This window comes from Myotis myotis, unplaced genomic scaffold (assembly GCF_014108235.1).
Source record: "Myotis myotis isolate mMyoMyo1 unplaced genomic scaffold, mMyoMyo1.p scaffold_m19_p_16, whole genome shotgun sequence".
In the NCBI taxonomy this organism is placed as follows: domain Eukaryota; kingdom Metazoa; phylum Chordata; class Mammalia; order Chiroptera; family Vespertilionidae; genus Myotis; species Myotis myotis.
Window position 1 is genome coordinate 1,156,139 of NW_023416320.1, and position 27,665 is coordinate 1,183,803.

Sequence of the window (27,665 nt, forward strand, 5' to 3'; positions counted from 1 at the left end):
GTGAGGGAGGCATGCGGAGACGGGACTGAATGGTGCTGCCCAGGACCTCTGTAGCCTCCCCCCTTCCCCCCCGCCCCCTGGGCTCCGTGATGGGAGTAGGAGCGGGTGTGGTGAGCCGTGCGCCGGGAGGTGGAGCACTGGGTGGAGTCGGCACCTGGGGGCGTGGTGCTGCGAGGTGCAGGCCCTGGAGCCTCCCTGGAGGCCGTCACCCTAGGACCAGCCGCTCTTAGACGTTCTTACTTTTGTCCCAATGATTCCGTTCCTCAGTCTGAATTCAGACAAAGCTCATGGTGCAAACGTGGACACAGCGAGACGTGGTGGGTGGACACATCATGCGTGTTCCTTGCCCGGGATCTTCTGCGGCCTCCGAGAACATTCTCCCACGGACGTCGACATGGGGGACATGCTCGGTCCTCACGGTCACAGAGCAGAACTCAGAACTGCAGCCAGCCCCACGGCCGCGTTAACCAACGCGGATGCCCAGACACAGGAGTGGTCGCCGGGTGCGGAGGGGGTGGGGCCAGGGCCTGGGATTATTACAAAAGTGTTTTTACTTCCGTAAACTTCCCAAAGTGTTTACAGTGTGCTGTGAAAGCTCATGATTTTAAAGAAACAAAACGTGGGGGAGGCTTGATCGCAGAAGGCTCCCTGAAACATGGGTTTGGAGGGGAGCGTGGTGGGGGGTTTGTTGACTTGCAGATACACCCCCAACCCCAGTCACTGTCAATAGGAGTGTGTGTCGCAAAGGCCCAGACAGGTGCCACTTGTCACCTTGGGGGACTGTGGCCAGAGCTCAGCCCTTCCGGGCGGGAGTATCTTGGAGCCCCAAACAACCTTGGGAACCCTCCTAGAGCTCTGGCCCCATGCCTGTCCCTGCCAGCCTGCACGTCAGCAGAGCAGGGACTGGACCGTGCACCCAGCTGGCACAGAGGGGTGGCAGACGTGGAGGATGATGGGGTAGGGGATGAATGAATGAGGGAAGGAGTGAATGAATGAATGAACAAGAAGACGGACGAGAAGGGGAGGCCACCTGGGCTGTGTCCCTGACAGTCTCATGTCCTGTGTCTTTGGCAGACGTGCTGGTGGACGGACAGCCGTGTGACTGCGAGGCGGCGGCCTGCCAGGTGGGCGATCCCATGCGCCTGGAGGTGCGGCTGACGAACCGGAGCCCGCGCAGCGTGGGGCCCTTCGCCCTCACCGTGGTCCCCTTCCAGGACCACCAGAACGGCGTGCACAACTACAACCTGCACAGCGCCGTCTCCTTCGTGGGCTCCAGCACCTTCTACCTGGATGCGGTGCGTGGTCGGGGAGCCCCATGCAGCTCCAGGGTCGTGTCCCACTGCCCCCCAGCCCTCTGGGCTGGCGCTGGTCTGCCTGGCTCACTCTGAGGCCTTAGACAGCTCACTTCTCTGCATCCGGGGCCCTAGGAGTGAGACCAGGGAAGTTCAGGAGACAAGGCGAGAGGGGGTGGGGCCCAGAACAGCTGAGGTCCCCGTTCACTATTGCCCTGCCCCATGCGGTCACCTCCCTGTCTATGGTCACTGCAGGGGCCCAGGGGACTGATGGAGTCACAAAGCTCACCTGGCCCCACCTCCCAGCCTCACAGGGCACAGCCCTCAAGCTCCACCCACGTGACACTGTGCCTTCAGCCCCACCCCCATCCCCACCTGAAGTGCCTCCCAGAAACGAAGCCGAGGCTGGGACAGGTGCAGTGACTGTCCGGGCAGGTTAGAGGTCCCCTGTGGCTCTGGGTTCCGCTGCTCTGGGCTGACACCTCCCTCCTGCCTATAGGTGCAGCCTGCGGGCCAGTCGGCCTGCCTCGGGGCCCTCCTCTTCCTCTACACGGGCGACTTCTTCCTGCACGTCCGGGTGCACGAGGACAGCACAAGCAAGGAGCTGCCGCCCTCCTGGTTCTGCCTGCCCAGCGTGCACGTGCGCGCCCTGGAGGGCCAGGCCTGAGCCCGGGTCCAGCCTGCGCTGTGGGGGTGCCTGGTCTGGCCCCCCAGCCTTTGTTGTAGCTCCTGTCCCTCTTCCAGCCCAGCTCCAGCCCCAGCCCCAGCCCCCTGCATCCCTTTTTCCTGCAGCACCTTTTCTGGGCTGTGCCAAGTATGGAGACACAGCAGCCTCACCCCTCCCCGCACTGCCCACCACGGACCCTCTGCTGGAGCCTGGCACTAAGGCTGATGCTGCCCAACCCCAGGGGGCAAGGCTCACCTACCCAGCTGGGAACCTGCACCTTGGGATCACAGCCCAGCCAGGGTGGGCCTGCAGAGACGCCCAGGCCTCAGAATCCCCCCAGGGCTGGCCCTTCTCCCTGAGCCCCTGAGGCAGCCCCTGTGCCAGATGCTGGGCAGTGTCCGGGCGGGGCCCCAGGGACCATGGCCTGTGTGTATCTGTGTGTCTGTGACAAGTTCTCCAATAAAGGGCCTGCCTGGCTCCCTGCTGGTCCGCCTGCCTCCGTCGGTGGGCAGGGGCCGCCCCAACTCAGGTGAGGGTTCCAGTGCACGGGGTTCTGATCAGAGACCCCCACGACACATGGCTGGTGGCCAGGAGGGCTGAGCCTGGCTCTGTCTGTCTCGGTGACCCCACAGCCCCTTCCACACATGTGCTTCTTTGGCCTGGCTCAGAACACGAGGTCCAGCCCCACCCTGGTCCCCGGTCCCCAAGGTGGCGCTGGCCATGTCAGCCTCTTGCTCTCTCTTCACCCTGTGACACTGTCCACAGTCCCTCTGGGGCTCTGGGGCCATGCCCAGGTCTCCCAGGCCAGGCTGGCTGGTTGGCAGGCTGTTTGCTGCCCAGAGGTGCTCGCAGGGAGGCAGGGGTGCAGCCCGGCCAGGTGGGGGCTGTGTGCCCAGAGAAGGCCCTTATTCTGCTTGCGGAGCTGCCATGGGGCTGTGGTGCCTGTCCTCCCCTTCCGCCTCCACCGTCCCAGGCCTCGCCCCTCATGGAGCTGCGCCCTCGCAGCCCTCCCTCCCCTTGGCTCAGGGCAGGAGGGAGGCCGGGCCTTGGCTACACCTGGCCCAGCAGCGGCCCAGGAAGGGGCTCAGTTAGAGGTTGCACAGCAAAGCCTGCACAGGACGAGCTCAAGCAGTCCGTCTGGGAAGTGGGGTTCCCCTGGGGCAGCGAGGGAGCCCTGAGGGGCCCTGCCACAGGAACCCTGGCCCCCGAAATCCTCAGGGGAATCTGGAGGGAGAGAGTCCCCCAGCCAGGGGCGGCTGAACTGGCCTGTGTGTCCCCGGAGTTCGTTCCTTGGTCCCGGCCCCCAGTGCCCCACCCTTGCTAGGAGGATGACCCGACCCCTGCCTTGGGGTGTCCCCAACAGTGACGTCCCAGGGAATCCTGGGGCAGGGAGCAGGGAGTGGGCTTTTGCCGAGGCAGGCATATGTGATAGGAAGAAATTGACATTTGTCCCTGCCTGGTTCCTGACCTGGAGCACTCCTCACCCCCTCCATCCCTTGGCATTCCCAGGCAATGGGAGTGTCTTTGTCCAGCAAGGTGACTCTGGGTGGGCCCCTGGGTGGGCCCCTGGTGGCGTCAGGATGGGACTGGTCGCCGAAGGACCAGCGTCCTTAGGAGCTGGGAGCCGCCACCCCGCCCTGCCTGCCCTGGATTGGGTTCGGGACCCATCCTGCCCACCTGGGCTGCGGGGAGCTTCCTGGTGAACGCACTCACGGTCACGCGGGAGACGCAGAAGCACCTGCCCCTGGACCCCTCCGGACCTCACTGTGCTTCGCTCCATCCGCCGCTCACCTGCATCCTTTGTCACGTCCCTTGTGGTCACCTGGGAATGTAAGTAGGTGTTTGTCTGAGTTCTGGGCTCTATCATAGCCAACTGTCAGGCCTGGGGGGCCAGGAACCCCAGCACACTGCTGGCTGTTAGAAGTGGGGGGCCTGCACCTGCGCTGGCGTCTGAGCTGGGGCCGGCCAGTAGGACCGAGCCCTGACCTGTGTGTGGGGTCTGTGCCCACTCTGGTAGGCAGTGTGAGAACTGACTGAGCTGCGGACACCAGCTGCTGTGGGACAGGGTGGGCGTGGTGTGTCGTGTGCAGGGGCCCGGCCGCCCAAGGATCCCGAAGTCTTTTCAGCTGCTGTGGCTCCAGGCTCCACAGGAGAGCAGCCCTGAGGTGGCGGGTGGGGACCGGAGAGGACTCTCCAGCAGAGGTGGCCACAGCCCTTTGCTCAGGACACTAGAACTCTCCAGGGCCCTGTGACCGTGTGTCCACAGCTCCCCGGACAGGGTCGAGTCTGGGCCGTCCCATCCTGGACCCGCCGTACACACAGAGGTTGTGGATGGACACGCCAGGCAGGAGGCCTCGGGCTGGGTGGAGTCCAGCTCAGTCCCCTGGTGCCAGGGTCCGATGAGGGAGCCCAGGCAAAGGGCCACTGCTCCGCCTGTACACAGTTGGCGCTCAATAATGGCAGTCAGCCCCTCCAGCCAGGGTCTGGGAAGGCACCGGTGTGTCCCCCGGTGCCCCTGGTTCCCGCTGACCCCACGGCAGCCCTGACTTCTCGCAGCACCGGCCCGACTCCGTGCATCTCCTCCGTGTTGTCAGGTGCTGGGTTATTCCTAATATTCCTCTTCCAGGCAGGCGGCGTCCGGGTGCCAGCCCGGGGCCCAGCCCCCCTGAGGCCAAGGAAGCACAGCCCGAAATTCGGCGTCCTTTCCCCTCAGCAGTGGGCGGCGTGGCTTCGCCCTCTGACACTTGTTCCCTTCGGCCTGCAGTGGCCCGCAGTCACCCAGCCGTCACACTGTCGCCTAGAATTCACCCAGCAGAGCGGGGATCCAGAAGGTGCCTGAGGCGCGGAAGCCCAGCCCCGCCCCTGGCCGGCTCTGGGACCTCACACCGTCACTGACAGGAAGCCGCATTGCTGTCATCTGCGTGATGGCAGTAAGAGCACTACCTCGTGGGCATGTGCGCTAGTGGTTGGCCTACATCCCCTTGACGTGCCCACACGTGATAGCAAGTCCTCACTAGCTAACGCTGGGCCCCGCCTGCCCTCCCACGCCTCCTTGTCCTCCCGGCCACGCGCCTGACCACTGTCCCCCGGGAAGCTGGCCACGCGCCCTCACTGTTCCCTTAGACTCTGCTCATTGACCAGGTAGCGAGGGGCAGTATCAGGCGCTTTCCGCACAGCGGCTCCGGGGAGAGGGGCTGCCCATCGAGGGAGTGAGCCCCGTGACGTCACGTTGAGCTGTTTGCATTCGGGTCGAGGCTGGACCTGTGGATGGTTTAGAAAGACACGGCGTCAGGTGATGCCTCTGAGCCGCCAGCCTAGGAGCCCCGTCCTCCTGGTGGCTCGCGCCAGCCTGGGCCCCGGGCGCAGAGAGGAGGCGGGGAGCCTGTGGTTGCCTGGCCCCTAGGCCTCGGAACCATGGCCTAAGGGGTTAAGGCAAATAGTAAAGATCCAAAGGTGTTACCGTGATGGACTGGGGCACAGACTAAGCCTCCTCCTGAAACTGACTGAGTGATGGCACTTCTATTAGACACGTGGTGATGCCCCCGCGGGCGGCAGGGGAGTAAGAGCACCTGCCTGACCTGTGTGGGCAAAGCCCCGAGAGGGCGGGGTGCCGGCTCGCCATCCTCACAGAACTGGGAAGGGGAGGAGCGAACCACGCCCACCCAGGTGGGGAAGCTCAGGGGAGGCTGCACCCCATTAATTTGGGAACCCAAAGGATTCTACTCTGAGTGAGGGGTGAACTGAAAATGCCCCCTTCCCTACTCAGAGAGTGGAAATAGAACTGTCCGGTCTCCACGCTTTGATTCCACCCAAATTGGCCCTCCCGTGACCTGCAGTCCCAGGCCACACTCCCCCAGCCCCACGTCCTTCATTAACTTGAAAGTGGTCCCAGACACCCAGCGCCCCCACCGCCACGCAGCAGACGGCTCGCAGAAGTAAACACATCCTTTCTGGAAGAAGCCACTTCTGTCCCAAATCTCCAAGGCAAATGAATAATTCAGTTCTAAAAGAAAGAAAATCATCAAACACACAAGGAAACAGTGCATCATGTGTGAGGGCAGAACAAAGGCAGCAAACCGGGCTTGAAGGAGAACCACGCACCGGCTTCCTCAGACAGACTGTGAAATCAGTGCCTTACTATGTCACAAAAATGACAAAGAAGATGAAAATGGGTGAAGATTGAGAGCATCACAAAAATAATCAAGTGGAAGTCCCGTAACTGTGACAGAACTAAAATTAAATACTTAATGAGTGCATTGAAGGCAGATTAAACCCAGCTCGAGGGAGACGAGTGAATGGAAGATAGAGCTGGCGACGTTATAAAAAATGCAGCTCAGAGAGGACAGACAATATGAAAGAGACTAAAAACCCACAGCCAGCAGGGTGAGGACGCTCACATCGTCAGAGTTTCTGGAGGAGAGGACAGGATGGAGCAGAGGCAGGATGGGAAGGGGCATGACTGAGACCCTCAGAACTGATGGGACAAACCCCACACTTCCGGAAGCCCCACCAAGTCCGCGGAGCATAACATTGAACATACACAATAGACTCATCATAATATGATTCCAAACACCAGACGTGAAGGGGTGATTGCTGAGGAGCTAGAAGACAAGGCAGACCACCCTAAAGAGGTGGCACCTTGATAGCTGACTTTCCGTCCGCCACAGCAGAGTCCAGATGTCAGTGGAGTGACATCTGAGTGACACCAACACGTTCTAATAGGTGAAACAGCAACATTCTTACGGAAACAAAACCCAGGGCTCTCCGCCGCCAAAGCCTCACTAAACGGAATTCTAGAGAATAAACTCCAGGCAGAAGGAATCAATATCTGACCGTTGGAAATGCAGGAAAGAAGGACAGCAGCAATGTGGGTAAATCTGAACCAGCACTGACTGTCAGTCATCACCATCAGCATGAATTACCGAGTGGCAACATCACAGACCTAACGTACAGCAAAATAACACACGTTAGTGAGGGGAAGACGGAGTCAAGGAGCGCGAGGTGCTTTAATTTTCATTTCAAAGGCTCGGGAGGAGGATAAATATATCAATTAATTTAGATGTAAGCTTTCGTGCTTTAGTTACAGAACTTCAGTTTCTGGGGTGACCATTAAGAAAGTAAGAAAGTGCATGCACAAGTTCTAAGCTGGATGCTCAAAAAAGTTAAATAAGGGAAAAAATTATTCAGTCCAAATGAAGACAAAAAAAAAAAAAAAGAAAGAAAAATGGACCAAATGAATAGATGGAAATGGCAGAACAAACAAAACCGCGCTGTAATGGTAATGGTACTATTATCTTTATGTTGTAGTTGAGAAGCGTGAAGCCCAGTGGATAAGTAGCCAGAAGTGGTTATGAAACGAGTTGTCGAAATGAAGTATGTCAGTACTTACAATAAATTAAAAGACTATCCCAGATAAAAGACTAGACAACAACCGCAAAAATCAGGTTTATGATATTTACAGGAGACACTAAGACAAGGATGTGGGAGGAGGTTGAAACAGAATGGCAGGAGAAGATGTTCCAGAAGAATCCTAATGAAAAGAACGTCTAAAGCAAAAGTGAATGACTTCGAGAAATAATTACATCATGATGATAAAAACAGTGACCTCGCCAGGAAGCTATACTAACTCCAAATACACATGCAACCAGTAATACAGTCTCAAACGCATAAAGTAAAACCTGATAGAATTACAAGGAGAAACAGACAAACCTCTCTCAGTAACTGAAAGATCAAGGAGACAGAAAGTGTTAAAGATTTGAAAGTTTCAACCAACACATTTAATCTGAGGGATTTATATAGAATACTTCACTCAATGGCTGTAGAAAGACATTTTTATCAAGCACACATGTTGAGATTTGCTGTGGCCCAGCATGTAGTTGAAGGACTGTCATCACAGACATACATTCTCTGAACCTGATATGCTTGAGTTAGAAATCAGCCACAAAAAGATAATTATAAAAGTCCCATGGATTTGGAAACTAGGAAACACTTTTAGATCACTAAGGGTTGAAAGAAGAAATCGCCGTGGAAAGCAGGAAATATTGACATTGAACAATAGCGAAGTATATATCAAAACTGTACAATGCTGATAAATCAGTATTTAGAGGGATATTTTATAAACTTAAATGCTTATATTACCAAGAGGAACGTGTGAAAGTTAGCCATCCCCAGGTGCTGAAAAAGATGGCAGGAAAGATCATCGAGAAGAGAAGAATATGATAGAGATAAGATCATAAATTAATAAAATAAGAAAAACCCACAGTAGCAAAAAGCTAAAGGTTGTTTTTTGAAAAGGCTAATAAAATCAAGAAGCCTCTGACTGGATTAATAAAATAGAAAAGACACAAATAGCCACATGTCAAACAAAGAGGGGACATCAGATACCACAGACAAGGATGGGAGGATATTAGAAGAGGAAATTATGAAGAACTTTACACCAATAAACTTCAAAACGGAAATGAAATACAATTTTCTAGAAAACACAATAAACATTAAAATTTTCAATAACAATAAACAGAAAAACTGAGTAATCTTAAAGCCATTGAAGAAATCAACTCAGTAGTTAAAAATCTTTTTGTCAAGGAAATTCTAGGCCCAGATTGCTTTTACCAGTGAATTCTAATTCAAGAAACAAACAAACTAAAATCCAAGTGTGCCCAGAATATTTCTGAATGTGGGAAAAGGGGAAAATATTTAGTTATTTTTCATAAGGCTAGTATGGCCTTGATACCAAACTTTGCAAAGACAGCCTAGAAAAGGAGATTTCAGGCTAAATCATGCATTCATGTAGGGGCAAAAATCTGAATCTAAATGTTAGCAAACAGACTCAGTTGTATGTGAAAAAGGTAACATATTGTGGTCGAGTTGTACAAAGAGAATGCAAGGTTGGTTTCACATTGGACAGGATGTTGATAATCTACCACATTGTCAAGTTAAAGAAGAAAAATCATATGAACATTCTTGTAGATATGGGAAAGTCTTGATAAAAGTCGATATCACCCTTCACCCCCCCCCCCCAAAAAACAACAACAACAAACTCCTAGAGAGCTAGGTCTAGAGAGTTTTTTTTAACCTGATAAAGGGATATATATAAAAAATATACATACGGCAAACATTCTTCTCAGTGTTGAGATGTTGTAAGCACTCTAAGGCAGGAACGGAACAAGGATGCTTGTTGTCTCCACATGTGTGCGTGGCCCAGGCCAGCACGGAAACGCAAAGACAAGAACCCACAGAAGGCACACGGGCTGGAAAGGAAGAAGCAGAGCCGTCGTTATTGACATCGTGTGTTGTCTACTACATAAAGGATCCGCAGGTTTATTAGAATCGGTGCTTAGCAAAGTTGTCAGATACAAAAATCTATACAGAAAAGCCGTCGCATTTTTATAGCACAAATGACTAGAAAATGAAACGGGCTCCCTCTTACAGAACTACAAAAAAAGGTAGACTCTGTGGTTGGCTGAATAAGGGCATCCCGAAGATGGCCACGTCCCAATTCTCAGAGCCTGTGGGTGTCCGACGACGAAGAGTAAGTACAGGCACAGGAAAGATTGAAGTTGCCAATCACTCACTTTAAAACAGCGAGATCACCCAGGGGCCTCAGGGTAGTCACAGGCGCCCTGGGAAGAGAACCAGGGGGGCAGCGTGGGGATTTAGCCTGATGCTGCTGGGGGCCGAACGGCCCTCTCACAGGGGCCGCCTACGACCATCGGAAACACATATATAATTACATATTGTTTTTGTGGTTCATCACGATGCTTTATTTATGTTCAATTTGTAACAATGAAAATACATCCTGCATATCAGATAGTTACATGACGATTCATCACAGTAGCAAAATTACAGTGATGAAGTAGCAACTCAAATAATTTTATGGTTGGGCGTCACCACAACATGAGGAACTGTATTAAAGGGCCGCGGCATTAGGAAGGTTGAGAACCACTGCATTAGAAGCTGGAAAAGGCCAGGAAAGGGATTCCCGCTACGAACTCCATGAAGAACAAAGCCCTCCTGAATCCTTCACTTTTGCCCCGAGAGACTCCTTTTTAACGTCTGGCTTCCGGAACAGTAAGGTATGACATTTGTGTTGTGTAGGCCGCTAAGTGGTGACAGTGGCAACAGGAGATGGATGCACCGCCCAAGAGTACATTTTCAATGTGCCAGACCCTCATGGACCAAGAGGTAACAGTGTCTTGGAGGACGTTAAAGAGGATCTAAGTGGGTGGTTAGGAGACTGTCTCAAAGATGTAAATTTTCGCCATATTGATTTATGGACTCAGTGCTGCAGTAATAAAAAGCTTAATTTCTTTGGGTGAAGCTTGGCAAGCTGATTATGTGGAAATGCAAAGATCCAACAATAACCAACATGCTCTTGAAGAACAGGTGGACATGTAGTACAATGGTAAACACACGGAATAGGGACCAATGGAAAACCCAGAAGTGACTCATGCGCAGATGGACACGGGATGTGTGAACTGCTGCGGCCATGTGCCAGGGAAGAGGCTGGGCTCTTCCTTAGATAGTGCTGGGAAAGTAAGCGGGTAGATGTGGGCAAGGGAGACCTCGGACCCTTTACTCACCGTGTACAAAAATCTATTCTCGGTTAAGACCTAAATGTGAAAGGCAAATTATACAACATTTAGAAGACATTATAAGTAGCTTTTTTTTTTTAAAATATATATTTTATTGATTTTTTACAGAGTGGAAGGGAGAGAGATAGAGAGTTAGAAACATCGATGAGAGAGAAACATCGATCAGCCGCCTCCTGCACATCTCCTACTGGGGATATGCCCGCAACCCAGGTACATGCCCCTGACCGGAATCGAACCTGGGACCCTTCAGTCCACAGGCCGACGCTCCATCCACTGAGCCAAACCGGTCTCGGCAAGAAGACATTATAAGTAGCTTTATGGCCTTGGTTAGAAACAGATTTCCTAAATGAGACACAAAAACCACATCATAAAATGATAAATTCTATTATATTAAAATTAAGAACTTGTGTTCCTCAGAAGATTTCATAACGGAGGTGGAAAGACAGGTCACAAACGGGGAGAAGTACGAGGAGGGTCTACCACTTTAATGAGCTTATTCAAACTGGAAATGATGTAAGTCACTTTTGCTCACAACCCACAGAGAAGAGCAAACGACAGGGCCCCGCCTGGCCGCGAACGGGGCCTGGCCGCTGTAGAGAGGAGGGGGAATGGGATGCGGTGAGCACCAGGAGTCTATACCAGGCCTAGCAGAGTTGAGCTGGTCATATCCTATGACCCAGTGACCCCACTACCATTCCATATCTTAACAAATACTTTGTGGTTTGCCCAACACAAGCCACATCCCAGAACACTTATGGCAGAATTGTTCATAGTAGGAGAAAAGGACCTAATTCCAGTGCCCTATTAAGAATGGAATGCGTCACTCCGTTGTGGCCGATTTGTGTAGCAGAACAGAATACGGTGGTGATTATGGAACAACACAGGTGCTCGTCAAAAGCATAGCGTTGATGGACTAAAGCAGGCAGCCAAAGAATACCTGTGGCATGATCTCAATGACACGGAGTCTCCAAAGCAAACCCATGTATTTATTAAGGCTCCATACACAAGTTGCTTAAAAAAAATCCTGTAGAAACAAAAAGTGAGCAACGGACACAAAATTTAGCGCCAGTTCCCTGTGGGTGAAGGGGAAGGATGGGACTTGAAAGGGGCAAACGGAGCTTGGGGATTAGATGATGTTCCATTTATTCTGCTGGGCAGTGGAAACTTAATTCCATGCCTCGCTCCAAAAATTGAGATGTTTTGAGTCAGCCCCAGGTGATGCGAATTGTCAAAGACATGGCTTTTGGTAAAAAAAGATCCTTTGGCACCGATTCAGCGAACCAATAAAGAATTCTTCCCTGCGTCCACCTTTAGAATTTAGTTTGCCATTTCAAACCTGCTGATTAATCACACTGTGTCCCTGGCAGCTGCCCAGGCCAGCTCCTCTGTAGACGGGGAAGTGAAGTGGGAGCCCTGGGCAGGAGGCCTTCAGCACCATGGACAGCGCCTCGAGGCTGGCTCTGCAGAGACAGGCTGCTCAAGGCATCTCAGAGTCAGAGAAGGCCAAAGTCATGGTCCAGCCACCTAGTGAGTGAGCTGGTGGCAGGAGAGGGGCTAGAACCGAGGCCTCCTGACACCTAACCCAGCGTTCATTCCGTGGCCCTAGCTTTGGGTACATGGACGACTGGAACTCCTCTGTGAGCCAGCAAGTCACTGAGGGTGGGGTGGGAGGGGGACTTCCACGTGTGGCTTCCACGTGTGCCATTGAAAGCTTGGGCTCTGCGGCCGGTCTCGGCAGGGTTCAGATCCGGACTCTGCCCTCGCCATCTGAGTGCTCTCGGAAGTCGCCGCACCTCTCCAGGCCCCTGCCAATCACACCAACTCCCTGCAGATGGCCAAGATTCTGTGCTGTGCGATGGACCACACGCTCAGCACCAGGTCCTGGGCACCGGGGCGCAACTAAAAACAGGCGAATGCTTTCAGCTGCTCCCTCGGTGGGTTTCAGATCAGAAAGGAATTGGTTTTATGGAATCGTTGGTAAGGTGTTGGAACAATATGACCTCTCGGAGCCTGTTCTCGAATAAACCCCACACGGTTTCCATGTGAAATCGTGGCATTGGTGACCAGACAGATATGAAGGCTCCTCGACTGTCTTTGCTCTGCCCAGTCCTGTTCTTTTGAGCCCCCTGATCATTGCCTAACGTGTCCCGACTCTGTCTCCCCAAGAGACGCTCAGAGAAGAGGGGTGACAATATGCCTACAAAGTGTCCCCAGGGCCAAGGACCCTCGCCCACACTCGCATTCCTGCAGGAAACCTGAAGGGTAAGGTATTGTTCTTTATGTCCGTTGCTGGATTCTATTTGCTAGCATTTTATTTTAGGAACTTTTATTTATATTCCTCAGTGCCATCGGCCTGCAGTCCCCTTATTCTGTATTACTTGTACGCAGGTTATTGTAGATACACAGGATGAACAAGAGCATTTCTCTCCCATCTCTCTCCATGACCCCAAATAGTTTCCATAGCACCGACAGGATTAGACCTTCAGAAATTAGATGCACCTCGGCCGTGCGCCTGTCTGATTCTGGTGCCTTTTCCCCGATAAATCTTCAGTCACCTCCTAATCTCTTTTATGGTAATTGGTCTATTAACATTTTCAATTTTTTCCTTGGACTGATTTTGGTAATTGACTGATACCAGGAAACTGTCCATGTCCCTGAGGTTTCTCAGAGTTGCAGGCAATAGTCTCATAATTATTTTTATCTCCCCTGTATCTGTAGTTATATTGGTACGTCAGCCTCCTTCATTCCTAATCTTGTCTAATTTTACCATCTCTCGCTCTTTGTGCCCTGCAATGAGACTCACGAGGGCTGTTTTTTACTTTATTAGCCATTTCAAAGAACAAGCGTTTGCAGTTACGTATTCTTTCCACTGTTTAATTTTTTTTCCTGTTTCATCAATTTCGCTTACCTTTATGAATTTTCTCTTTCTCATTTCTTTTGTTGTTTTTCCCCTAATTTCTAGCCAAGCACAAGAGCTGGCGCTACGGCTAGTCTTCCCGTGTCTGGTGAAGGCCTTTCCGGGGGCGCCTTCCCGAGCCGTGGGCTCCCCTCTGTGTGTCCTAACCCAAGGCTTTTCCTTTTCCTCGTTTTCCAGCAGTTTCTCCTTTGATTTTCCCTGTGAGCCAAGAGTTATGTAGGAATGTTTTGCATTTGCAAGTAGTTGGAGGGTTTGGGGCTTCCCTGTTATTCTTTATTTCTCCTTGCATTGGGCGTGGCCAGAGCACGGAGGCCTGTGAACAGCTGCATTCGTGTGTCCCTTGAACTTGGTAAGGTTTCCTCACTGACCTGCCAGATCCTGCCTCTCACCAGTGGCCTGTGGGCATATGACCATGTATTCGCTCTTTGAGAACATATAAAGTGTGTGTCACACACCTCCACATGCGTGGGCTGCGTTATTCTGGTGTTATTACTTTGGTGTTTTAAAATGTCAAAGGAAAGCACCGGGACTCAGTAGCTGTGCCATGACGCCAGGCTTGTTTCTCACTGAGGTCTTAGTGAGAGAGATCAGCCTCCTGCATTCCACCCCTCCATCCCTCAGCTTCCCTCCTCGGTAGAGAAGGAAGCGTCCCTGGTAACCGTGGCCCCAGCCCTGCCCGGAGAGGTAACGTCCTGCGATCTCCTAAGACTCCACCCACATCGCGTTCCCAGTTGTCCCTGACATCACTACGAGCAATTTGATTTGTTCACACCAGGCTCTGATCGAGGCCCTGCAGTACAGGGGACTGCATACATGGGACTGCATACATGGGACTGCATACAGGGGACTGCATACCTGGGACTGCATACAGGGGACTGCATACCTGGGACTGCATACATGGGACTTCATTTCTAACACTTCTGTCCATTTTTTATCTAAACGAGCAGCTGTCTCTCTTATGCTTTCATATATATATATATATATATATATATATATTTTTTTTTTTTTATCAAGTTCTCTTTCCCAATAGGTTTTGCTTTGAAAAGTTAGCTCTTCTTTTATAAATGCAGGCTTCTGACTGTGTATCCCTCTACTGTAGCATGTTCTCATTTATCACGTGTAAGTATCTTTAACCTTTTTTGAAATTAGTACCTGCCAGTTCTACTTTATTTTCACTTGCTTTATCCTTGCAAATATTTCCCCAGCCATCTAAATATCTACAGTATTCTGCTTCGAGTGTATTTCTAATAAACAGCTTATATTTGGCTGTGTTTCTTCAGAACCCAGTATGACAAGGTCTGGCTGTTCTCCTGGAGAGTCCACATCTTTCCATTTAAGATGGTAACTCACATATTTAACATACTTCCTATTGTTGGCTATTTATCTTATATCGTTGTTTCTTCCTTGTTTTTGATGGTTTGATCAAGTTACAGTTCCTTCTATATTTTTCTTTGTCAATTAGGAATCCCTACTTATGCTCTTCTGTTACAGACTGAATGTTTGTGTCTCCCAAAAATGCACATGTTGAAACCCCAAACCTTTGTGTTACTGTACTTGGAGATGGGGCCCCTGAGGAAGTAATCAAGGTTAAACGAGGTCATAAGGGTGGGGCCCTGATCAGATAAGGTTAGTGCCCTCATAAGAAAAGACACTAGAGCTCACTCCTGCCCTCCCCGCCAGAGCACGGACAAAGAAGAGGTCACGGGAGCCCACGGCAAGACGATAGTCGCAAAGCAAGAGACGTGACCTCGGGATGAAACCTACTTTGCCAGACCCTTGGCCTTGGGCTTCCAGCCCCCAGAACTGTAAGAAGCAAATGCCCACTGTGCCGGCCACCAGTCCCTGGGACTCTGTTGTGGCGCCTGAGCAGACACTCAGACCCTCCTCATCCCTGCGACCAGACACAGATTTCTCTGTACTAAGATGCCTGCTATTTCACACAGTAAGACACGTTATTTCCCCCTGACTATTCCTCCTCTGCCCAGTGTGAGAATTTCTAGAATTCTTCCTTCCCCCGCCCTCAGGGATGAGGCCCTGAGAGAGCCTGTAAATTTCCCCTGCCCAGACCTTGCGAGGTTGCTGAGCTAGGACTTTTCTAAGCAGACCATCATTGGAATTTTCCCTCCCAGGAGGAGCTTCTATTTCGGGAGCCCTTACTAAGCATTAGGTGGCAGGGTCTGACAGGTCTATCCGTATTCATTTTGATTTAATTCTCCACCTATCAAGGCCCCGCTCACCGCCGCCCTTCCCTCTTCATCTTTCTTCATTCTGTGGGCTCCATCCTGTCTCATTAATTTCCCATCCTGAGTCTTCTCTCGAGTCTCCCACACGCGAGGGTTCGAGGATGCGGGGGGAGAGCGGGGGTAGGCCAGGGCCCAGGAAGTGCAGCTCCGACGGTGTCCTGCGTCCTCGCAGGTGAGCCACACCTGGGCTGGGCCGGATTCTTGGGCGAGGTCTTTGCTGGACACGTGGTTGGGCTGACCCCCGAGCTGGGCCATGTGGCATTGCTTTGGCTGACAAAATGTATTCAGAAGTGACGTGGGACATTTCTGGGCGGAGTCTCCGGGACCTTGGCGAGAGCTGTGGGGTCCCCCTCCCTGCCGGATCCTGGAAGCCAGGGCAGGGGCGCAGCTGTCTGGTCTCAGGAGCCTCAGAGAGCAGAGCTGCCTGTCAGCTCACAGGAGCGAGCAGAAGCCTTTGTAATGTTGAGCCCCTGAGTTTTCCACGTCACAAATGTGGGTCCTGCTGTCGGCTCAGGGGCCCTCCCAGAGCCAAGCCTGGAGGCCTGCCCGTGGGCACTCGCTCTCCCAGTGCTGCGCTGGACGGCCAGGGTCACGGTGCCAGGACCCGGCAAGGGCTCTCTCCCGGCGAGGCGTCCTCATGTTCTGGAGAGTGAGCTCTGGTCCCTTCTTTCCATAGGAACTTGAGCTCCCTCCAGGGGCCCGCCCTGTGTCCTCACCTAACCCTGTCACCTCCCAAGTCCCACCTCCCTCCTCTCCCTCTCTCTCTCTCTCTCTCCCTCTCGCTCTCTCTCTCTCTCTGGCTTCTCCCCTCCTCGCTGGCTCTGGGCCCCTTCAAAGCTGTGATTTTTCTTTGTTGGCTCACTGGGGGCTCAGGTGGATTTCTGAATGCCCCTGTGTTAGTCTGAGTCCCACAAGAGGCAGATGTTGAGATGAAATTGAACACCCAAGAAATTTACCAGGGAGGACATGGGTGAGAGGGCACAGGGTGAGGTGGGAGGGGCAGGGGGTGCGGAGGACAAAGGAGCTCAGGGCTGAAAGGCTCCTCTCCTAAAAGGCACAGACTGGGTGGGAGGCCCGGCCCTGCTCCCCGCCCCCTTCCTCTCCCTGCTCCTCCTCCTGCTCCTCCCCCTGCTCCTCTCCTGCTCCTCCCCCTGCTCCTCTCCTGCTCCTCCCCTGCTCCTCCCCTGCTCCTCTCCTGCTCCTCCCCTGCTCCTCCCCCTGCTCCTCTCCTGCTCCTCCCCTGCTCCTCCCCTGCTCCTCTCCTGCTCCTCTCCCTGCTCCTCTCCCTGCTCCTCCCCTGCTCCTCTCCTGCTCCTCCCCTGCTCCTCCCCTGCTCCTCCCTGCTCCTCCCTGCTCCTCTCCTGCTCCTCTCCCTGCTCCTCTCCTGCTCCTCCCCTGCTCCTCCCCTGCTCCTCTCCTGCTCCTCCCCTGCTCCTCTCCTGCTCCTCCCCCTGCTCCTCCTCTCCCTGCTCCTCTCCTGCTCCTCTCCTGCTCCTCCCCTGCTCCTCCCCCTGCTCCTCCCCCTGCTCCTCCCCCTGCTCCTCTCCTGCTCCTCTCCTGCTCCTCCCCTGCTCCTCCCCCTGCTCCTCTCCCTGCTCCTCTCCTGCTCCTCTCCTGCTCCTCTCCCTGCTCCTCTCCTGCTCCTCCCCTGCTCCTCTCCCTGCTCCTCCCCTGCTCCTCTCCCTGCTCCTCTCCCTGCTCCTCTCCTGCTCCTCTCCTGCTCCTCTCCCTGCTCCTCTCCTGCTCCTCCCCTGCTCCTCCCCTGCTCCTCCCCTGCTCCTCTCCTGCTCCTCCCCCTGCTCCTCCCCTGCTCCTCTCCTGCTCCTCCCCTGCTCCTCCCCTGCTCCTCTCCTGCTCCTCCCCTGCTCCTCCCCTGCTCCTCTCCTGCTCCTCCCCTGCTCCTCCCCTGCTCCTCCCCTGCTCCTCTCCTGCTCCTCCCCTGCTCCTCCCCCTGCTCCTCTCCTGCTCCTCCCCTGCTCCTCCCCCTGCTCCTCTCCTGCTCCTCCCCTGCTCCTCCCCCTGCTCCTCTCCTGCTCCTCCCCTGCTCCTCCCTGCTCCTCCCCTGCTCCTCCCCCTGCTCCTCTCCTGCTCCTCCCCTGCTCCTCCCCTGCTCCTCTCCTGCTCCTCCCCTGCTCCTCTCCCTGCTCCTCTCCCTGCTCCTCCCCTGCTCCTCTCCTGCTCCTCTCCCTGCTCCTCCCCTGCTCCTCCCCCTGCTCCTCCCCTGCTCCTCCCCTGCTCCTCTCCTGCTCCTCCCCTGCTCCTCCCCTGCTCCTCCCCCTGCTCCCCCCATTCCTCCCCCTGCTCCTTTCCCTGTGCACTGTCTGAGGGGCATGGCTGGACGGTCTATGGGTCGAGGTGGCCCCCCAGGGGAGCGGTGCACTTGGGGCTGAATCGTGGACAGTATTGCTGGGGCCAGGCCACGGAAGCCCCTTGACCACAGCGCCTTGCTCTGTGACGGTGAGCACCCTGGCCTCACCTGCAGACCGAGTTCGTGACTGAGCAGCCCACCCCTGCCTCTCCTCCAGGGCCTCCCCTTCTCTGCCTCCTCCCTGGGCCCTCCCGACCATCCCTGAACTTTACCGGCCGCCCCTTTCCTTGAACGTGACTCTGAGGGAGCCTCCTGCACCGGCCGCTGTGCTTAGGGCGCAGCCTCGATCCAGGCCTGGCCCGTTGCTGAATGGTGTAACTCCCCCCCGAGGGGGGCGCAGCTTAGGTGTTTGTTTCTTTTCCTTTTGCTTCTTTATATTTTCCTCTCTTTCTTAGATTTAATGCACAAAGGCATTGTTTGTGATGAAGAATAAATCGATGTAAAGAGCAAAACGATCTTTAAAGAGTGATTCAGTCAGCCACCATTACAGGGATTGCAGGCACGGGGGGAGGGGGGGGCCTGGGGAGGCCCTGGGAGACTGGGGACCCTTCCTGGTGCTGTGGGAGTCACGCTGTGTCCCCCAGGCCTATCCTAGGGCGCTGAGGGCCAGACAGCACCCAAAGCTGCTGTGACTTCACCCCACTCACCCCAACCCGTCCTGACAGGCCTCGCGCCCCCCGAGGGGAGACCCTCAGCATGGCCTCGGGGCTGGTGGCAGCCCAGCCTCACGGTCATCAGAGTTGGGTCCTTATTGTTTCATTGGCCACCCATTTCCTGGGGACTTTCTTCCTCCGGGTCAGAGGGCTACCGAGGCCCTGGGCCTGCAAGGCCCACACAGCAGGAGGGGGACCCACCCCGCCCAGGGAGGCGCTGTGACTCGGCTCCCCCTCATCCGGTGCAGCGTGGTTCCTGGGGCACAAGTGAGATCCAGCCCCCCACCCGCCCGCCTCCTATCCTCCTGGGGGCCTTGGAGCCCTGACCTCTGACCTCATCTTGACCCCAGCCACCTTTGCATTCTTGCTCTTCACTGAACCAGCCAAGATCCGTCCCCTGACTCGAGGGCATCAGCCACTCCCTCTGCCTGGATGCTCACCCTGGCTCCCATCGCTGCTCAAATGCTCTCTCCCGGAGGCAGCCTGAGCCCGCACCCAGGTATCTCCGCCCACAGCGCTTCTCGGGGACTGTTTTCTCATCTTCCTGCAGCCCCAGCCCCGCCTCGCCCGCTGCCCGACCAGCGCTGTGCACTCTCCCACCCAGCGTCTGCTCCGCCACAGCCCGGCCTTGCTGCTGGCTCCTGGGTGTTGGGGCCAGAGCTGGGTGGCTGGGCCATGCAGGCTACCTGGACACCCTCAGGGGCCCGAAGCTGGACGGTGTCCCGGCCCTGCTAACAGTGACTCGGGGCCTCCCGGCTCGGCTGCTTCTCTGGGCCAAGGCCCCTCACAGGTGAGCAGGGAAGGAGACCCATGGCCAGAGCTCCTCCCAGCCCCGGGAGGTCGTCTCTACCATCTGCAAGTGCGCATCCTCGGGGCTGCCTGTCTGCTCCAGCTCAGAGCAACAGAGAGCGGGACAGCTAGGGGCTGGGGGCAAGGCCTCGCTGCTGGGAAGCCCCCTGGGGTCCCCTAGTCTAAGCTGAGCGAGGCTCCGCAGCCCCCACGTGACCCATGGGTCTCCTGAGCATCCTGTGCCACAGACCCCAGCACCCCCTCGCCCCCTGTGACCCCCAACCTGGCAGAGAGCAGAGCAGAAGGGAGGAAGCCTCGGGTTCGACCTGAGGCCTCAACGAATGTTCCCGGAGCCCTGCTTGCTGCTGGGGACACAGCGGACAGGACAGGCTCAGGGAGGCCAGGGTGCTGTGTGCGTGGGGCCCAGGCCTTGCCCAGCCCAGCCCGGGGCAGGCAGGCCTCCTCGGGGAGGAACCTGGGGCCCGGGCTCGGGGACCTTCGGGCCTTGGAGCACCTGCCCCTCTTCCCTCCCCGGGGGTGGCCGGGCCGTCAGGACACAAACGGCACACCTGCGAGTCCCCGAAATAGCAGCAGCGTGCACAGGGCGCAGCCTCACGCTGTGAAGTCGCTGCCACCTCGGCTGCGCTCGCAAAAATACCTTCTGCCACACAAGGTGGAAATGGCAGAGGCGAGAGCCAGGCTTCCGAGGGTAAGACGGTTAAACACCTTCCGCAGGGCTCTGCGAGCTCTGGGCACAGGCACCGCGCCATGTGACCGGCTAAAGTTAGCTCCCGCCGGAGGAAGCTGGCCGAGCAGCGGGTCCCCGCTGCGTGCGGCCTGTGGCACTGGCTCCGCTCCCGCGGCCGGTGGGCAGTCAGCTGGAGAGAGGACAGCGCCTGCTGCACGTGGGAGAGGGTCCAGCCAGGTGTGGACGCCTCTTTCCTGTGCTTCACTGGCCAGGAGAGAGGCCTGGGGTGGGGGGGGCCCTCACTTGGCCATGGGAGGACCTGGACTGTCTGCACGGACGGGGGCGGGGCGGGGGGAAAACAGAGCTTGGGGGTGAGCCTTAGGGACCGGCTGCTTCTGTGCAGGCCCCCACACCTGCTGCAGGTTCCTAGCGCCGCCCCTCCCCCCGTGCTGGCACTGTCCAGGTATTACACCCGCCCCCTCCCACTGCCACCGGAGGGAACCCTGCCGCAGACCAAGTTCAACATGGAGACTCGGCCACTTGCCCGAGGTGTGGCAGTTACTGCCGTCCCAGTAAGCGGTGGTTTTTATTTTTTTTATTAAAAATTTTTTAATTGATTTTAGAGAGGAAGGGAGGAGAGCTAGAAACACCAATGATGAGAAAGAATTGCTCAACTGCCTCCTGCCCGCCCCACACTGGGGATCGAGCCCACAGCCCGGGCATGTGCCCTGACCAAGAATCGAACCGTGAACTCCTGGTTCATAGGTCAACGCTCAACCACTGAGCCACGCCGGTCGGGTGAAGATTTTTAGTTTTTGTTTTTATCTATGAAGTGATGATTGTTAATGTTAAGAAAGCAGCTAGCTGGGTCCCACAGTGCCCCTCTCTCTGAATGCCGAGTTCTCTCGGGCTGGGGTGGTGAGCTTGGAAGGGCCCTCCTGCCCCCTCTGCCTGGTCGTGGAACGCCCCCCCTCCTCCCTTATCGACCCTGCACTCAGGACTCTGTTAATGAGACCCTCCTGCTGGGCCGGTGGCCCTCAGCAGCCCCTGGGAGCTGTCAGCTGCAGATGCCTCTGCCAGTCGCCCGCTGGGCCTGGCAGCGCAGGGCTCCGGACGTGATGAGCTATTTATGGAGCAGGCATGGTTCAGACCCCAGTCAGCAACCTGAGACCCACTAATCACATTTCCTCTATTAAGCGAGGGCACGCATGTGCGCGGGCACTGGGGCGCTGTTCTTGCCTCAAAGGAGGGGACAGCCTGCAAAAGGTGGGAGGTGTGAGGTGAGGATGCCCAGGAGGCGCTGGGGGCTCTCAGCATGGAGGGCGGGGTCAGTGTTCAGAGGGGCTCTGGCTGCAGGTGGAGGGGGAAGCTCCACGGAGGCAGGGCCCAGCCAGGAGCTGAGGCCACAAGGACTGCACTGGCGTGGGCTTCTCTGAGGGCCCAAGCGGAAGTGGAACCCAGGTGGCCTGCCTCCCTGTGCCCTGCTCTCTGGGCGAGGCCAGTGGCTCCCCAAAAGTGGACCCAGGAGCTGGTTCTGAGGCCAACTTTGGGCAGACTCTGTGGTCACATGAATTTGGGGAGCGCTGTTGCCTGGGGCCCGTGATGCCTGTGAGTGGACGGCAGGCTCTGAGAGGTCCTGCCCTCCGTTCAACACAGCCTTCCTGGTGACACACTCGTTCTCATCCCCAGAGGAGGCAGGGGAGGTCTGCATGGGCCCAGTTGCCCGGCTGCCCTGTGCTTCCCTCTGGAATCCGCCACCTGGCCTGGGGGATGGCAGGCTCATTCCAGCTCCTCTGACCCTCTGGACTCGGTGCCTCACCTTCCCCATCTGTAAAATGGGGACGATGATTGTCAGCCTCTTCCCGTTTTCACAGACGGCATTAATATGGCAAAGCCTGGGCCCTGCCCAAGGAGTCGGGGGTCCTGGGACCAGCAGACTCGGCTCCTTCCAGCAAATGGAACCTTCCCCGGGGCCTGTGCTGACTGGTGCCCGCGGAGGTGCCCGGCATCAGCAGGGACCTGTCCCAGAGCGCCGCCCTCTGCCTTCAGCGCTGCTGTGGGAGGAGCTCTGGGCTGGCGGGCAAGGCCCTCCAACCCTCTCCAGGACAGTAACCCACAGGCTTCTGCGGGCAGACAGGGTAGCAGTCCTCGGAGGTGGGGCTGTGGACTCACTCAGCGTCTGAAGAACCTAGCACAGGAGCAGGCAGGGAGAGTGACAGAGCCTGGAGGCCCTTATTCTCTGATCAGGCCCATCTGTTTCCTAACGCAGGCCCTCGGCCCTTGGGGGAGGAGCCCACAGGCTGCTGGCTCCCAGGCACCAGCCCGTGGCCTGAGCAGAGATCTCGCTGACATTTGCTTCCTCAGTTGGGTGCCAGGCCTGCACCCTCATTACCAGCTTCCTTCCCACCCTCGGCTCCTCTTAGCAATGCTTTCCCAGGGCTCCCATTGGGTGAGGGGGGAGCCACACCCAGTCAATCACTGTGGGCAGGGGGCATCCTGGGCTCAGATTGGCCACACTGAGCTCTGAATCCACTTCCAGGCTGAGCTGGAGTTGGGGTGTCCCCCACCCAACCTCCCCCAGAGACCAGCCTGACCTTTCTGGACTGTCACAGCCATCAAGGCTAACAGAACCCCTTGGGGAAGAGCTCTGGGGGCGCAAGGGAGGTGTCAGGACAGGCTCTGCGCAGAGGCCGCCTTCTACCTGTAGGTCAAGGCCATGGAAGGAGAGCCTGGCAGGGAGAGGGTGTGGGGCGTGGAGGGGAGTGTTGGGGCGTGGAGAGGGTGTGGGCGTGGAGGGGGGTGTGGGCGTGGAAGGGAGTGTTGGGGCGTGGAGAGGGTGTGGGGCGCGGCGGGGGGTGTAGGGCGCGGAGAGGGTGTGGGCGTGGAGGGGAGTGTTGGGGCGTGGAGAGGGTGTGGGCGTGGAGGGGAGTGTTGGGGCGTGGAGAGGGTGTGGGCGTGGAGGGGAGTGTTGGGGCGTGGAGAGGGTGTGGGGCGCGGCGGGGGTGTGGGGCGCGGCGGGGGGTGTGGGGCGCGGAGAGGGTGTGGGGCGTGGAGGGGAGTGTTGGGGCGTGGAGAGGGTGTGGGGCGCGGCGGGGGTGTGGGGCGCGGCGGGGGGTGTGGGGCGCGGAGAGGGTGTGGGGCGTGGAGGGGAGTGTTGGGGCGTGGAGGGGAGTGTTGGGGCGTGGAGGGGGTGTGGGGCTGGCGGGGAGTGTGGGGCAGACGGGCAGGCCAGAGCACCCTCCGCTCCCACCCCCCAGATTCTGCCCTGAGGCCCGGCTCCAGCCTGTTTCTCTTGAGTCCAAAGCCGTAAGTCGGAGGGGGAGAAAAGGGAGACCGGCATTTGGGGGCGGTCTGTGGCGACGTGGCACTGGGACTTGGGGCCTTGAAGGAGCTGGGCGGAGGGTCTAGACCGAACTGCCCGCGTCCCTGGGCAGATTCTCGGTTGGAATGTTCCCATCCGTAAGCAGCGGTTTGGGCCGGTTTAGCTCCCAGGTCCCTTCCAGGGCGCGGAAGCGGCTCCTTTCCTGGAAGGCTGCCTGTAGGCCCCGGAGAAGTGGCTCTTGACACAGCGTGGGCTCTGCTGGCGGACAGCGCCCCGCCCCGCTCCGCACCTGCCCGCGGGCGCCGGCCTCCCCACCCCCCACAGGCTGGCTCACAGCGGGCGGACCTGTGGGTCGGAGTCCAGTGCCCCCTGGCGGCGCCCCGCGGCCGGCGCTTCCGGACGGCGGGGGTCCGACGGCCGTGACTCAGGGTGGCTCCGCTGCGGGCCGGGAGGCCCGGCTGGGGTTCCGTCGTGGGCCGAGCCGCCGCGCAGTGAAGCACCCGCCGCTGGGAATCCTGGTCGCCCGCCCGCGGTGACTCACCGGGCAGCCGGCTCCATCGCAAGCGCAAGGGCCTGGTTTCCACAATGAATTCTAGGGGGAGCGCCTTGGGGCGGGACTTGCGCCCCCTTTCTCCCTCCTGGCGCTCCAGGAAGCCCGCGGACCCGGCGGAGACCCCGCGGCCGGAACAGAGCGCGGGCCTCCTTTCCCGGAGTGGCGGGGGCGCACGCACTCGCGAGCCCTTCAAATGTGTGGAAAGCCGGGGAGCCTCCGTGAAGCTGAGGGTCCCCAGCCTCGCTCCGAGTCCCTGCGGACGGGGAGCCGATGCGCGGCCCGAGGGGCGGGGGCGACTCAGAGGGGCCCGAGCGCCCTCAGCCCGCAGCCCGCGAGCTGCGCGAGGGTTGGATTTGATCCCCCGGCCGACTTCGCAGCGCCCACGTCCACCTCTGCCCCAGCTCTTTGCCCGCCGCCGGGGGGCGCCCCTTCCCCCAAGTCTCCATCTCTTCCTTGGCCCGGTCCAAGGCCTGGCCCAGAGAAGGGGAGCCCGGGGTGGGGGGTGTCTCCGCGGCTTCAACCTGCCCATTTCGAGCTCCGAGAGACTAGGGGGCCCGTGGTGAAAGGACCCCCCTCGACGATCTGCAGGGAGCAGAGGGAAGCGGGCAGAGGAGGCTGACGTGGTAAGGGGAGAGCCAGGCGAGGTCTCCGCGCCGGACCAAGGGGTCAGTGCGCCCCAGAGGAGGGGGGCCGCGCGTCCAGTCCCAGGCTGGTCGGGAGAGAGGCCTGGCGTTGCTCGGAGAACAGGGGAGGGGCCGGTGGCGTTCGGATGCACCCCGCGCCCAGCCTGGGGGAACCTAGGAGTGTTTCTGGGAAAAGCCACTGGGAGGAAAGAGGGGTGTGGCCCGGACCCCAAGAGTGGCAACCCGTGCCATCCTCGGCGCTCTCCGGGGTAACGCTCAGGTCGGCAGGTTCTGGGTCACCGGATGAGCTGCTGGAGGGAGCTGAGGCGACCCTGGGGACCCCACCACGCGATGAGGAGGTGCCCCCCGCCAGTGGCACGCGCCGGCGCCAGGTAGCTGGCCCTGGGGAACCGCGCGCGCTGCCAGCTCCCGGGTGCACACGGCCCCCTCTGCTGGTGCCCCGCCCTCGGCCGGCTGCCTCCTCTCCCTTAAGCCGCCGGTCTGTCTGCTCCGGCTGAACCCCTCTCCTCCCCCAGCCCCGGTCCCGCAAACTCTCCGCCCCGCGCGGCTGCGCGCGCTCGCAGGGAGCCTGCTCCCAGGACCCAGCAGCCGCCTGGTCTTCCCAGCCTCCGCGCTGAAACCTGCTGCTGGCTCCGCCTCCACCCTCACTCCCCAGACACCTAGTCCTCCGCCCGCCCCCGCCCTCCCGGCACCGGCCGCCCCTCCCGCTCCCTCCGTGCGCACCCTGCGCCGCGCTGGGTCTGCAGCGGGAGCTGCCGCGGCCGCCTCGCCAGCTGGCCGGGGACCAGGCGGGAGGTGGCGCGCCCCGGAGGCTGCGGGGGGAGGGGGAGGGAGGAAGAGAGGAGGAAGGCCGTGCCTCCGCGTAGCCCGGCCCCCGCCCCCCGCGGCCCTCCCGCCGGAGCGGGGCTGCCACGCGCGCGCACACACGCGCACACACACACGCGCACACACACGCACGCACACACACACACACACACACTCGGGCTCCCTCCGGCGCGCACGCACGCAGCGCCCCGGGCAGACCAGCGCCGCAGCCGCCTCCCCAGACGCCTGGACGCCGGAGGGCCCCGACCCCGGCGCGGCTGATGCGCCCGCGCCCGCTCTGCAGCTCCGCGAGGCCCGCGGGACCCCTCCCGCCGCCGCCGCCGCCGCGCCCGCCGCCCTCGGAGAAGCGGGCTGGACGACCGCCACCGCGCCGCCTCCCGGCCGCCCCCGAGGCCGCTCCACCGCGGGCTTTGCCGCCCGGAGGCCGCGCCCCGATCCCGCGCCTCGGGGGCTGAGCGGAGCAAACTTCGTGGACCGGCCGACGCCCGGCAGGGGCCCCTCCCCGTCCCTGCGCGCTCGGGTGGGCCCTGGGCGCTCGGACCTTCGGGCTGCCCCGCCCGCCGCACCTGCCCGGCCCCTTCCCCGCCGGCTGGGGACTCCGGAGACGCCGGCACTTCGCAAACTTTTCCACACCCCCTCGAGGGGGGCCGCGGAGAGGTAAACGGAGAAGGAGGTCCCGCCGGGCGCGCGCCAACCTGTGGGCTCCTAGCGGGGCGCCGCCGCCCGGGAGCCGGACCCCGAGGGGCGCAGGCCCCGGAGGCCGCCTTCGGGCCGCGCTCCCGCTCCTGCCCCTGCTTTTCCGGCGGGAGCGGGGGGCGGGGAGCGGAGGGCCGCGCGGTGCCCGGAGGCGCCGCCGTGCATGGCCCTGCGCAGTGGGGCGGGCTGCTTCGGCCGGGTCTGGCGCAGGGTGTCGGGGCTCCCGGACGCCTGGCCGCGGCGCTCCAGCAGCCTCCTGTGCCTGTCCGCCTTCTCGCCCGAGCCCGGGCCCGCGCCACCCCTGCCCCGCCGGCCGCCTCGCGGTGGCGGCGGCTGTGGCGGCCCCGGCGGAGGGGGGCACCCCCAGCCTCCCCGCCCCCCGCCTCCCCGCCGCCGCTGCTGCTGCTGCTGCCGCCGCCGCTTACAACTTGGAGGCAGCGGCGGCGGCGGAGGCGGCGGCGGCGGCCGCCGGGCGCTGCAGTGGGACGCGCGCGGCTGCGAGCCTGCGGGACATGCCCCCCGCGCCGGCTCCCTGCTGGCGGCCATGAAGAGGCAGAACGTGCGGACTCTGTCCCTCATCGTCTGCACCTTCACCTACCTGCTGGTGGGCGCCGCCGTCTTCGACGCCCTGGAGTCGGACCACGAGATGCGCGAGGAGGAGAAACTCAAGGCGGAGGAGACGCGCCTCAAGGGGAAGTACAACATCAGCGGCGAGGACTACCGGCAGCTGGAGCAGGTCATCCTGCAGTCGGAGCCGCACCGCGCCGGCGTCCAGTGGAAATTCGCCGGCTCCTTCTACTTTGCCATCACGGTCATCACCACCATAGGTAAGGGCTGGGCGCCGGCTCCCTGCGCCGCCGGAGGAGCCGGGGAGGCGGCCGAGCGCGCGGCGCGGGGCTGGGTGCGGGCAGCCTGTCGCTGGGGCTCCTCCCGCAGCGCCCCCCCCCCCCGCCTCCCTCGCGAGCCCCCTCCGCTCCGGCGCCTGGTTCCTGGAGGACCCCAGCCGGGCTCTCCCAGGCGCAGGTGCCTGGACCGGGCGTGTGAGCCTGAGCGTGCGGGACCGGGAGGGCGGAGGCGCCCTCTGCGAAGCGAGTGGAGGCTAAGAATAGTCCCCAGCAGACACCCACCCACCGCCCGGCGGCGGGCTGCGCGGCTCCGAGCCCTACACTTACTACCTCTCCCCGAGTTGGGGAGGGTGCCCGGCCTGCCATCCGCGCGGGGAGAGACTCCGGTGGCCAGGACAGCTCCCGGGGCGTGGGCGGTGCTGACCCTCGCCAGCCACCAGCCTCCGAGCCCAGATTTCAGCCCCCTCCCTGTTGGCGCCTCTTCTTCGAATTCTGCAGCGGGTCGTGCCAGGCGGGGGTGGGGGTGGGGTGGGGGGGTGTATCTGGTGATTGGTGAGGGGTTGGCAGCGGGC

The 27,665-nt window shown here is 59.0% G+C and overlaps 2 protein-coding genes and 1 long non-coding RNA gene across 4 annotated transcripts in view; 2 read left to right on the plus strand and 1 right to left on the minus strand.

Annotated features, from left to right (window-relative positions):
- TRAPPC9 (trafficking protein particle complex 9) overlaps positions 1–2,438 on the plus strand; it is a 166,181-nt gene extending 163,743 nt beyond the window's left edge. For both annotated transcript variants that reach the window (XM_036337598.1, XM_036337599.1), the window contains 2 exons: positions 1,075–1,295; positions 1,792–2,438. In XM_036337598.1, coding sequence (XP_036193491.1) covers positions 1,075–1,295; positions 1,792–1,959 — 389 coding nt within the window. In that variant the 3' untranslated portion in view covers positions 1,960–2,438. The remainder of the gene's footprint in view (positions 1–1,074; positions 1,296–1,791) is intronic.
- Positions 2,439–4,725: 2,287 nt separating this feature from the next.
- LOC118670574 lies at positions 4,726–26,943 on the minus strand. Its single transcript, XR_004972382.1, has 3 exons — positions 26,847–26,943; positions 9,066–9,206; positions 4,726–5,220 (listed from the first exon to the last, which is right to left on the minus strand). It is a non-coding gene; the product is annotated as an uncharacterized LOC118670574 (long non-coding RNA).
- Positions 25,700–27,665, plus strand: part of KCNK9 (potassium two pore domain channel subfamily K member 9) — a 35,420-nt gene continuing 33,454 nt past the window's right edge. Inside the window, exon 1 of the mRNA XM_036337601.1 lies at positions 25,700–27,075. Within this exon, the coding sequence (XP_036193494.1) occupies positions 26,412–27,075 (664 nt within the window). The 5' untranslated portion in view covers positions 25,700–26,411. The remainder of the gene's footprint in view (positions 27,076–27,665) is intronic.